Raw genomic sequence first — 12801 nt, forward strand, 5'->3', positions numbered from 1 at the left:
AACACTAAAGAAGGTATTAGAATTAATCACACATTAGCTTTGTCCCACATCTAGACATTTTAGTTCAAAGGCCCAAAATCTGGTAAGGAATTGTGATTCTTTGGTTTGAAAGTCTGTCACTGTGTGGTTTTAAATAGAAATTAATATTTAGATTAGGATGATAAAGAGATATGAGTCTACATCTTTTGATTTTCATTTTTTATTTAGTAAATTTGTCTTGAATTAGCTATTCTAAAATAATAATAAGAGTTGATCTTTTAGTAATAAAAAAAACACTTTCCTTAATAAATTTATAAGTCTTACTAAAGGTCGTTTTGCTAAGATGGATAACCATATTAACAATCCAACATCACAACCCTCTAGATTTCATGGAAAAATTTAAATAAAAAAATAAAAAATAAAAACAAACAGACTTTATCCAAGGTTTTGAAAATGGATAATTACATAACTCTTAATTTAAAATTAAAATTTAATGATAAATTTTTTTTTTTTTTTTTTAAGTTCATAGAATTTTATTCTTTACAATCCTGAAGCATCAAATCATATTTTTAAATGGCACAAGATAACCAAGAACTCTTAGTAAGGGTGAAATCCTTAATAACTTAGTAAGGTTAGTCAAACCGGTAGTAATAAAATTTGGAGAGGATTTTGAATAAAAAAATTCACCATTAAATCGTTTTCAGTCAGCGTCATTGACATTTGGCCATTTCTTAAATTTGGTGGGGGACAACTAATAGTCACAAAGATATATTAAAGTACAGGGGGGTATCTATTTACAAATAGAGAGCTGTTATTGGAACTCCAACTTTTACTTATTACATCCAAATTAAAACAATGAAAATAAGTGGAATAGTTGAGAATAAGTTGAAGTTGGGATGCTAATAGAAGCTCTCTCATTTTTCTCATAGATTTCTATTTTTTTAGGTTTAATATTTTATATGAGAGCTATGATCATAATTGTAAACAACTACTAAAATTATTTGAACAAGTTTAATAATGTTTTGTAATATTGAAATTATAATTTAGCCAAATCTTGTTAATGGTTGAAGAGTGTGTTTTAATCATTAATTGGGGTGTGATAAATAATCGAAGAAATTAGGGGGGTGTCAATAGTAATTCTTTAAAAATATTCCATATTGAGATAATATGAGCAACAATAATTTGATTTGACATCACTCCCACGTAATATACTCAAAATGCTTTTCTGGCGTGAGATGTACCAGAATCATAGATTTTTATGTAGTTATGTATCCTGAGGCATAAAATCTATGATTCTAACACATGTCACATTAAAAGAGTATTTTGAATGTGCCACATGAGGGAGTCTGATTATCACGACTCGAAGTAATATTTGCTCTCGATCGAGATGTCATTTTCTTGATGTGATATGTGTTAGAACCATATATTATTTCTTATTAGATGTGTTTCTAAGAGATGTGTAATTTTGTATCTTAAGAAAATCTATGATTATAAACTTATGCCACGTCAGGAGAGATATTAGAGGGGAAGTTAGAATATCACGACTCATGGTAAAACCCTAAAATAATAAGTATGGGATGTGTCGGTGCCACTATCATCTACGGCTTCGCCTATCAAATCAAAGAATTCACTCACATTCATTCATTCCAGTCCACGGCGTTGTTCATCAGGTTCCAGTGGTTCGTGTCACACAATGACGTTTTACAAAAGTCAAATGACTAAATTACCCTTTCCTACTCAAAGGTCCATGTCGATATTATCATCTCTTTCCTACTCAAAGGTCCATGTCGATATTATCATCTCTTTGGATTCGTGTGTAACATCACATAAGACCATCCACAAAATACTCAAAATCTAATTAAATTATTAATTAAGTTTTTTTTACTGCATACAAGAAGAATTGTCCACATGATTTGAGACTTTTCTTGTCTCAATCCATGTTTGAGGGTCTCCCTCAAACAAATGGTGGAGATGGGAGGGAAACCAATTTTTTTTTTTTTAATTGTGAATTAATATAATTATATATTATAATAATAATAATAAAGCATGATCTTTTGTCACCTAACCCTCTTTTTATTTATATTTAATAATAATAATAATAATAATAAAAGACATTGTCTCTTGGCCCTCTTTATATTTATATTTAATAATGATAATAAATAAGATCTTGTCTCCCTCTTTTTCTCAGTCTCTATCATCCCGTAAGAAGGATTAAGATTTTGCATTTTCTTTTCTTCCATTTTTCGAGAATACCCTTTCTATTTCTATTTCTTATATATATATATATATATGTTTATCAATTTTATATATTGTCAATCATTTAAGGGCACGTGAAATGGCCAAGACCACACCTTAGAAAGTGGAGGCTTGGAGTTCGAATTCCCCCTTAAGAGCCACCTTCGGGGATTTATCCTAGAAAATACCTGGTGCATGTGGGGGAAGGGGATTGCACGTGTCTCAAAAAGTTGTTGGGTGCTTTAGGCCCAGATACCTTGATTCAAAAATATACATTATATATCATTTTTCTATTTTCTCTCTTTTCAATAATACCCTCCAACTTTATTGTCATTCCCCTTCTACCCCTTTAACCCTAAAGAGAATGCATGTCTTGATAAGGATGCGAAAATTCTCATTTTCTCACTCTACATACATAGTGTCTCATTCAATAATCAACATAGAGCCAACACTTTATCTTATATGGGTTAGATGTTTTTTATTAGGCTTATTTATTGTGAGGATTATCTCTTCATAATAGAGATCATCATCACAAAAAATCTACCCAATTAGAAATTTCTAACCCATATAAGACAAAACGTTGAGTGTTAAATGGTACCCATATATATGGTAACGTTTAAAACCTTATGGGGATGTCAACATTCTCCATTACATTCACTTTCCAATAATATTCCTATCCATTTTGCCTTTTAGTTAAAAAAATAAGGATATGTTGGTCTTTTATATAATAAATACATGTTTACATAATAAATGTCTTTAACATGTACTATAAACCAAACAAATAAATCCAAAGACTAAAATGCCCTTATTATTTATTTTTTAATAAAAAATTATTATATAAAAGATCAATATACCTTTGTCCTTTTTACTAAAAGATTAAATGGGTGAGAATATTATTGAAAAATAAATGTAGTGGAGAATGTCAACGTCTCCATTAGGTCTTGGACATTACCATTTTCCTACATATATACATATTGATATCCTTGACATCTCAATTGTATGTTTGATGAAGAGTCTCAACGTGAGTCGAGACTAGTAGTTTTCAATAATTTAAGGTGATTTAGATATATATATCTCCATCAAGGGTGTGGGTCCCTTGACCCAACTTAATGATCAATAAGAGATATATATTTCCACGTTTAGGTAAATATTTGAGATACTCCTATGTTTTTGAACAAATGACATACTCCTCTCTCTCAACTTCAACAGTAAGTTATTTTTACTTTATTCAACCTAACTTTCAATTTATCATTTCCAACCTCGTTTTTGTCTCTTGTAGAAAATAGGATATTAAGGTCAAATATGAGAGGGGCCAAATTTAATCAAATATTGAAGTTGATTAGTTTTGGCTACATGTTGTAGATAAGATCATTTAGATAAATTTTATTAGTCTATTAGATAAGATCGAGATCATAGGAGTAGGTAAAAGTCATACCCTAATTTGAGTATACTAATGTCTAAGTATAAATTTTTTTCGCTCGAAATCAAGTTCCTCTAGTTTGAAAGATTCATCACGAGTCTCTAGTGCTAAGAAAATAACTAAAGTAGGGGAGGGTCTCATTGTTAGAGAATGTTTGGACAGACTAACCAGGTTGTGGAAGAAGAGAGAAGTCATACCTTACTTTGAGTACACTACCGTTCGAGCATAATTTTTTCGATTTAGAATCAAGTTCTTCGAGTTTAAGATATTCATCATGAGTATTTAGTACTAATAAATTAACCAAAGTAGGGGAGGGTCTTGTTGCGAGAGAACGACTAGGCAAACTTGCCAATAAATAAAGTAAGCATCACTGTGACATAGGGTGGTTGATTTTCCCAAACGAGTGCATATTAATTGATAACATCACCACCCCGATGTTAGATAATGGATAATTGATTTGCTTAGGCATATGTCATGACATGTTGACATATGAATATGTCACTCAGATGCCTTGGATTTTATGCAATGCCCACATGTGCCACATTGAACACATGTAAGCATTTCTCAAATATGATATTTATTGGATCTTTTTTGGTTCACTAGTTACTTTGAAATATACAAATAAAAATTTATTTTAAGATAAATGCATGTAATTTTCTTCAATTCTACCCTCTTGCACTACCAAACTTGATATTGACTTGATCATCAAAATGCAATCGAAAGTCATCAAAAAAATGAAAAAAAAAAAAAAAAAAAAAAAAAAAACCTACCAAATTCGAAAGTACTAAAGATCAAGATATAGGAACATCTCAAATATTCACCAAAATAAGGAAGGGCATGCCTAAATCACCCAAAAATTTAAGGCCATGAAATTTTTTTTTTGTGTGGAAAAGAAAGATTCTATTGGCACACCAACTTTTACTTATGATACACCAACCCTTTTGAAATTTAAAAAAAAAAAAAAAATTTGATGCCTTTATAAATGATCTATAAAAAATAGGGAAAAATGATGTTACCATATCATTATCTTATGAATAAACACTATTAGTGATTTTATTATCTAATGTGATTTTATAATTGTAGAAGATAAAATCATCGTACTCCCATAGGTCAACGCGTATCACCTGGGGATCTGCACTTAACAACTATTATCGCTAAGTCAGAGGAAAATTCATGTGGTTGTAAGATTGGAGACCAGTCTCCTTAGGATTGCTCCGGGAAAAAAAGGGTCAAAAGGTCAGGGAATTACATAGATCGACAATAGAGATCATGATCCTGCCAAATTCTACAAAATAAAAGATAAGGAATACATTAAGAAAAAGATTTTATTTTGGATAGGGGACCATTGAGCTAAATCAAGGAGAAATATCCAATTAAAAGAAAAACTTCTAAATGATAAGAAACTTCTATAAAAATATAATAACAAATCAGGAAAGTAAATGAGGGAAAAATCTCCACTAGCTTTCTATCAATAGGCCACTAGTTGCACCTGAAGATATACATTCTCTATCCCTAAAACCCTTAAGAAGTGTTCTCTTATTGATTTAGGCGTTGGAGAGTTCGTAGTGGCAGGAATACCCAAGAATTTTGGAACAGTGAGCATCAACAAATTTTTGATACAATCAAGACATATTTTTCGCATACACAATAGTTAAAATGCATATACTGTTTAGGGTCCCGTTCGCCACCCTTAGTTTTACCACACACTTTAACAAACGCGTTTTGTCTTACATGGGTTAGAAGTTTCGGAATGAGCTGATTTTTGGTGAGGATGATCTCTATGGTGAGGAGATCATCCTCACCAAAAATCAGCTCATTCCAAAACTTCTAACCCCATCAAAATTGATTTACAAAAAATGGACGGTCCACAATTTTTCAACGTGTAAACATGGGGCTAAACATTTTGGAATGGGCTGATTTTTGGGGAGGATGATCTTCTAATCATAGAGATCATCCTCACCAAAAATCAGCTCATTCCAAAACTTCTAACCCATGTAGGACAAAAAACGTTTGTTAAAGTGTGTGGTAAAACATAGGGTGCTGAACATTTCCCATACTGTTTATTCATTGCATAATGGTGTGTTAACATCACAACCTATAAAATATATCAACTTTTAAAATCACATCATTGCTTTATAATCTTTTAAAAATAATATTTATTTAATTAAAAATAAGTATTAAAAAAATTTATATAATAAAACACAATAATTAACCCCATTATCTTCATTTCCTCTAAAGAGAGTTTAAGATTTAATCTTGCTACGAATCTCAAGGATTATATTTAAATGTCTTTTTCTTCTCTTATTTTTTAATAATACTTTTTCAACTTTATAATTTATTCTTAATATATCTCTTTTTTAAGAATACCCCTCAAATTTTATATATTACTTCTACTTTTCTCAATTTTTCAATAAGACCCCAATAACATTATTGACTTTCCTCTTCTACCCCTTAACACGTTAAAGATGCTCATGTTGTCAAGGGCAAACTCTAGTAAAAAAATATCATCCATAAATTTTATTATTAAAAATAAATATTATTTATTAGAGCTCCTAAGGTTCAATAGTTTGTATTTTATTAAGTTTTTTTGGTGCAGATGTCGGTATCAATTTTGCTTACGAACCGTGGTCCACCTTGGTCCTTGGCCAGCCTTGCCTCAATCCAATAAACAACCAATTTTCCTTATAGAATTATCCAACACACTTCAATTTCAGTGGCAGAGACGTAAATAACTTAATTCTCGTGGTTAAAGAAAATAAATTGAGTTTATGTAAATAAATCCACGTGACGACGAGGCGGAACAGCTCATTACGTCCAGCCACACACATGGTTTTATTTCGAGAAAAGTTTCTTTGTCAGCCTGAGGATCTTGTCATCCTTAGGTTAACCGCCAATGATGAACCTTGTATGGATCATCGAACGGTTAATAAATAAGGAAGACGTTGTTCCTCAGGATGACATAAATGTTACACATGCAAATAATACAAGTGGGAACGCTCGCTCGCTCGCTCGCCTTAGAAGATATGCAATTAAATCGAAACACATCGAGTCACGGATTTGCTGTATTCAGTGATACACAAAATTCCTGAATTGTAATGTCATGTGAACACTTTTTGGGCCCACAAACCCTAAGCCACATAATTAGTTAAACTATGGGTCTTGTTAGGGCACTTGTTAAAGTGCAATAAATGTATTTTGAACATAAATTCCAATTTTCAAAGTGTATTTATTGCACTTTAACACGTTAACAAATCGCTAATAGAACATAAAATTTTGAAGAGCCTCGACACGAAATAACACTCTAAGTAGCACTTAAGTGTTGTAGATAACCATGGATTGTCCTCAAATGTATAACACTGGTTCCTTTAGAAAAAAAAAATCTATGGTTTTCTATACACTCGAGTGCTACTTCGAGTGTTGTTTGCACTTCAGTCACTTTAGCATTTTTCAATTTTGAATTTAAAATATTAAATTAATACCTTAGGACACCCATTAATCAAGTGTAGGTGTGTCAAGTCAATATCTTTGGACCCACTAATCCTCTAGAGGGTGCCAATGGATTGGTTATTGTTTGATTCTTGAGGGACCTATAATTATGGACCATTACATTTTTTCGATTTTGATTATTGTTAATTTTAATTGTGATTCTAAAAATAAGAAGAATTGGAATTAAAACCAACAATAATGACAAGTATCTATCGATTGTGATTCTACAATATTCTCCATCATTATTTTTGATTGAGAAAGAGATTTTAACAATCATAAAATCCACATGCCAAAACATTTTTTCTGCTTAAAAATCTCAATTTTGAGAGTTTCTTAAAATATTATTTATTTTCTTATTAATCATTTTCTAAGAATACTAATGTTGTGTTTGGATTGAGATAAATAGAGAGAAGAGAAGGGAAAAGAATTGGAGTGAAATCCTTTTAAATTATTTTATAATTCCAACTCTGCCCCTAAATCTCTTTTAAGATATTTTAAAATTTCAAAATTGTCCCAAGTTTTCTTCTGTTAATCTAAACATAGTAGAAAGAAATTGATCGGTCTTTCTACCTTTCATAGTCTTATTTAACTAAATTAACATAGATAATTATAATCAGAGAGAAAATTCTTTCTTGAAAAATGTTGAAAAATGCAAAATTTTAAAACGTCAATTTCAAAGATGCATGAGTACTGATGTTAGGAATTAAATATCATGGAAAAAAATCAAATTGGTTTCAATTCCTATCGATTCAATTCTTTTTAAACCCAGCTTCAATCAAATATTAGAAAAAAAAAAAAAAAGATCGAAAACTACGATTTTTGATTCAATTAATTTTTCAATTAGATGGGTTATCCATGACACTCTATGAGAACACTTTGATTAATCATTTTTAGTCAAATAGAATGGTTTTACTGATTTTTATTGTTCTAAGAGGGTTAGCGGGTCCAATCAAACCCTGTTTAGTATGAAAATTTTGATTGGATCACTATGATGACGTGTCTCCTTCTACGCCCTTCGTACATATTTTCCTATACGGTGATCTCGCATTAAACTCGTTTTCCCTAATAAGAGTGGCGGTGGTCAGTGGTCCATAATTGGATCTTCTTCCATCTTTAAATAGCCTCTTAGACCTTCTTCTCGTAATCAAACCTTCTTCTTCTCTGTTTCCTTAGTATTCTATACCACCCCGGCGCACGTTAGACAAAAGCCTAAGCTAAGCTCCTTCAATGGCGTCGTCTGTAAGAGTAGATCTGGATGGAAATCCGATAAAACGTATAACGATCTGCATGATTGGTGCAGGAGGATTCATTGGATCTCATCTCTGCGAGAAAATTTTGGCGGAGACACCTCACAAGATCTTAGCCGTTGATGTTTATAGCGATAAGATCAAGCATTTGTTGGAATCTGATACTCGAGAATGGGCCGATAGGATCCAGTTTCATCGGATCAACATCAAGCATGATTCAAGACTCGAAGGATTGATCAAGATGGCAGATCTGGTATTTGATTCATCATTTTTTATCTTTTCTTATGTTTTTTTTTTCCTTTCGATCTTGTAAATTTGGAAAAAAAGAATCTTGTTAATATGGTGTTTTTTGTGTTGTGTTGCAGACGGTGAATCTTGCGGCTATATGTACTCCTGCGGATTATAATACTCGTCCTCTCGACACAATTTACAGCAATTTCATCGATGCCTTACCGGTGGTAAGCTTTCGAAGAATCAAATCTAAATATAGATTTTTATTTTATTTTATTTTTTAAATTTCTGGTTCTTGAATTTGAATGCGAATGTGAATGGGGGATTTTTCAGGTTAAGTATTGCTCTGAGAACAATAAACGTCTGATTCACTTCTCTACTTGTGAAGTTTATGGGAAAACGATCGGAAGCTTTCTTCCCAATGATCATCCCCTGCGTCAGGTATTATTTTATTTATTTTATTTTTTAATGTTGGATAGTGGGAGTTGGTTCGTACATCAAATGAAGAAAGTTTTTTTGTTTGTTTTGGGAGCCTTGAATCTGTAGATCTGATGTGCTTTCTAGTTCTTGTGTTGTACTGCCCTTTTATGGGACTTTTCAATTTCAATTGGGCTTAATCTTTAGGTCAGAGTAATGGGTCAAAATATCGTAGAGGCCTTGAACACATTTGTCCCCGGAAAAGACAAGAACAAGTATTATTTTGTTTCAAGAACCACTTAGAGGGAAACATATCGGATTAAAATTTAATATATCTTTATCGATGCTTGCGAGGTTGAATGTTTTCAACACCGTGAAGGCTTTGCTTGCTAGCATTTCTCTGTCAAAATAATGTTTAATGTTTATGCCCAAATACTGGCAATGTGAGGTTCTGGGATTTTGTGACCAAAAGAAACACGGTTGTTGTGGAAGCAATGAATATTTTATGGATTGGTTATGATATTAGCCAAGTGTTTGATACAATTACCACTTTTTTTTTTGTGTGATGTTATAGTAATTTGGGAAATCAATGTTTTGTAATTTAATAGAGTATATTAAATCCTTGATGATTATTTAAAAATAAAATAAAATAGGGACGACAACTTTCAATGGGGGAAGAGCAGTGATGCTAGGAGATTACCTTGGAAGATTCTGTTTGTTAAAAAATTGTGATATTACACATCCTACGTATGAGCTTGTTAGAAGAGCATCATCGGCCACCACTCAACCATTACTGAATTCAGAAGGTGATATATGTTAATGGAGAGATGTTGGATGAACTGAATACAATTTCTTTTACGAGTACTAGAGAAAGAGGATGTTGAAATGGGCTTTCAATGATAAATTTTGGATCTTGATCTCTTGCAGATCGTTGGTCATTTGACTTAGTAGGATCTCATTTCCCATTTGAATATCAACAGTTTCTTCAGATTTGGCAAGAGGAAATTTTATTTCTAGGAGTTCTATCTACACCTACCAGTAGAGAATTTGACTAGGTTTAGGGTAGAAGACCAACATCCATAAAATCATAAAATTCATGTGTGGGAGTACTACTGTAGGAACATAGTAAAGTGATGACAAGGATTTGAGTCAGTACAAATTGTCTTATGTTATTTACTTTTCTTTTTCTATAACATAGGTTTTGTATTCAGGGGTGGAGCTAGTAAGGAGCTGGTGGGGGCAATTGCCCCCACAGAACTTTGAGACACCCCTATATTTTCAACTAATTACATTCCCCATTTGTCCCCACTCCCTCACCCCTCTCCCCCATTTGCCCCCACACCCTTACCTCCCTCCAATACCCACCCCCCCGCTTCAATTTTTTTGTTGATGACATTGCCTCTAGACCGGGCCTTCTCATATACTAATTGGAAATGACCTTGGTTCTGTACATCACAATCTTGTGTATGAACATGTTCCATTTTTGGAATGTGAGTATCTCATATATCTACACGATGTTGCAAATCACGTAATGTGTACTTGTATCTTGAAACTACTAATCTATATTGTTGTGTTGTTTCTCATGGGCCTTATATTCTTGGATTGTGTTTATTTATTGTGCTCTATAAATTATTTGCTTCTCCTCACATGATTAACCAGTGAAGGGAGAATGATATGAAACCTAGAGATATAAATTTGTTTGATAGTTTGGCATTGTTGTTTGCCATCATGAAACAGGATCCTGAATACTATGTCCTTAAAGAAGATGCCTCCCCTTGCATTTTTGGGCCAATTGAGAAGCAGAGGTGGTCCTATGCATGTGCAAAACAACTGATTGAAAGGTTGGTTTATGGTGAGTTGGCAAGTCCATTGAGCTTATCTTTATCATATTTTAATGGCTGTCGATGCTCCCCAAGCATTTCTCTAATTGTTGAACCCGATTACAGCGGAGGGTGCTGAAAATGGCCTTGAGTTCACCATCGTGAGACCTTTCAACTGGATTGGTCCAAGGATGGATTTCATCCCGGGCATTGATGGCCCAAGTGAGGGTGTTCCTAGAGTGTTGGCATGCTTCAGTAATGTAAGTTAAATTTCTCTTGTTGATGCAAGATTCAAATTTACATATTGTGCTTCATTCTGAATAATTATTCTGTACAGAATCTTCTTCGTGGTGAGCCACTAAAGCTTGTGGATGGTGGGCAATCCCAGAGAACCTTTGTCTATATCAAGGATGCAATTGAAGCTGTTCTGTTAATGATCGTATGTGAACAACCCTTGTTTCTTTAATTAATTTTTTTTAAAATGTATGAATCTTCTTTAATATCTTAAAACAAAACAGCTGATTAGTAGTGATTTCTCAGGAAAATCCAGCCAGAGCTAATGGTCATATTTTCAACGTGGGCAATCCTAACAATGAAGTTACAGTGAAGCAACTAGCAGAAATGATGACAGAGGTACGTGAACAAACAATCCTTTTATTCTACTCTCATTTTATTTTATTTCATTATAAGATTAAAAAAAAAATGTATTTTTCTTCTTGAATTCTCCAGGTTTACTCGAAGGTAAGCGGAGAACGTGCTTTGGAGGTACCCACCGTCGATGTGAGCTCTAAAGAGTTTTACGGTGAAGGTTACGATGATAGTGACAAGAGAATTCCAGACATGACCATAATCAATAGACAACTTGGTATTTCCCCTGTTATTTCTACCATGGATGAGTGCATTATATAAAGAGTTTAAAAGGACAATGTAATTAAAAAATTATGGGTGGTGGTGGTGTTGATGCAGGTTGGAACCCAAAGACATCACTCTGGGATTTACTGGAATCGACCCTTACGTATCAGCACAGGACATATGCAGAAGCTGTCAAGAAGTCCATTGCAAAACCAGTTGCATCATCCAGCTAAAAGAAACATGGTGAAGGTTCTTACACTCTGAAACAAACATTGTGTCGGTTAGGAGTGTCAATTCCTTTGAAGGAAAGCATTTCTCTATATTTTTAGTGCTTCTTTATATGTTTCTGGCTTATAGATAGTTATAGCTCAGAAGTATGTAGTTTCTCACTTTCTTGAAAACAGTCAGGATCCCATGCGCTGAAGCCTCTTCTATGTTTCCTAAAGGGATTGTTTTGTGTCTTTTTCTTTTTTCCTCTTCAAGGGATGTGTTGTATCTTTCTTTTTGTGACCCTTTTTAAGTTAATGTCTTCATATATAATTTATTAATTTTCCATACTTTGTAACAGTCTGTATTTGTCTTTCTTTCTCTGTCGACAGTAGTAGCCTGAACTGTTGCATTCAAACAAATCTTAAATGGAGATTAGTAAATCCGCCTTCCCCTTGTAAATGAATACTCACACTCTCCTTTGAACGCATCTTGAAGTGAGAACGTGAGGCATATTTTCTTTCAACTACCTCACTCCTTGAGGCAGAAGTGACCCAATTGGCATGTGAACAATGATAATATTGTCATACAGGTTCATACCTGGATCATGGTTTTAAATCTCATCTGAGACCAAGACGACTCGTCCAATATGTCTCGGTATCATGCACCAACGAGATGGATAGGTAAGTCGAACATGTCGGACTAGATTTAAGACCACGGATCATTTTTCTCATTGTTGAACGAGACGATTTAAACGTTCAGAAAACTTGTCCGAGATGACTTAGTAATCGACGAGCTTATACGTCAAAACAGATTTTTGTTTTAAAACCATGACCTGGATTCCTATGTGAGAATTTGAGGCAACAACCTTTCTTCTTGAGGTTCATGGTGCCAAGGGTAAAGTTCA

General features: G+C 33.2%; 1 protein-coding gene across 1 annotated transcript; it reads left to right on the plus strand.

Annotated features, from left to right (window-relative positions):
- The first annotated feature begins 8248 nt into the window (after window positions 1-8248).
- On the plus strand, window positions 8249-12244 carry LOC147395428 (UDP-D-apiose/UDP-D-xylose synthase 2). Its single transcript, XM_086450843.1, has 9 exons — window positions 8249-8620; window positions 8733-8825; window positions 8932-9039; window positions 10753-10867; window positions 10962-11095; window positions 11173-11274; window positions 11376-11468; window positions 11565-11700; window positions 11802-12244. Exons 1-9 carry the CDS (start codon window positions 8348-8350, stop codon window positions 11918-11920), a joined length of 1173 nt encoding a protein of 390 aa, XP_086306969.1. The 5' UTR covers window positions 8249-8347; the 3' UTR covers window positions 11921-12244.
- Window positions 12245-12801: the final 557 nt, after the last annotated feature.

The sequence above is a fragment of the Akebia trifoliata genome, chromosome 8 (genome assembly GCF_017979445.1).
Source record: "Akebia trifoliata isolate Shusen 1 chromosome 8, ASM1797944v1, whole genome shotgun sequence".
Classification (NCBI taxonomy): Eukaryota; Viridiplantae; Streptophyta; class Magnoliopsida; order Ranunculales; family Lardizabalaceae; genus Akebia; species Akebia trifoliata.

Coding starts and splice junctions, on each gene's coding strand:
- LOC147395428 (XM_086450843.1), top strand. CDS start 8,348: ATGGCGTCGTCTGTAAGAGTAGATCTGGATGGAAATCCGATAAAACGT. Junction 8,826..8,931: donor TCATCGATGCCTTACCGGTG/GTAAGCTTTCGA, acceptor GGGATTTTTCAG/GTTAAGTATTGCTCTGAGAA. Junction 11,275..11,375: donor AAGCTGTTCTGTTAATGATC/GTATGTGAACAA, acceptor GTGATTTCTCAG/GAAAATCCAGCCAGAGCTAA.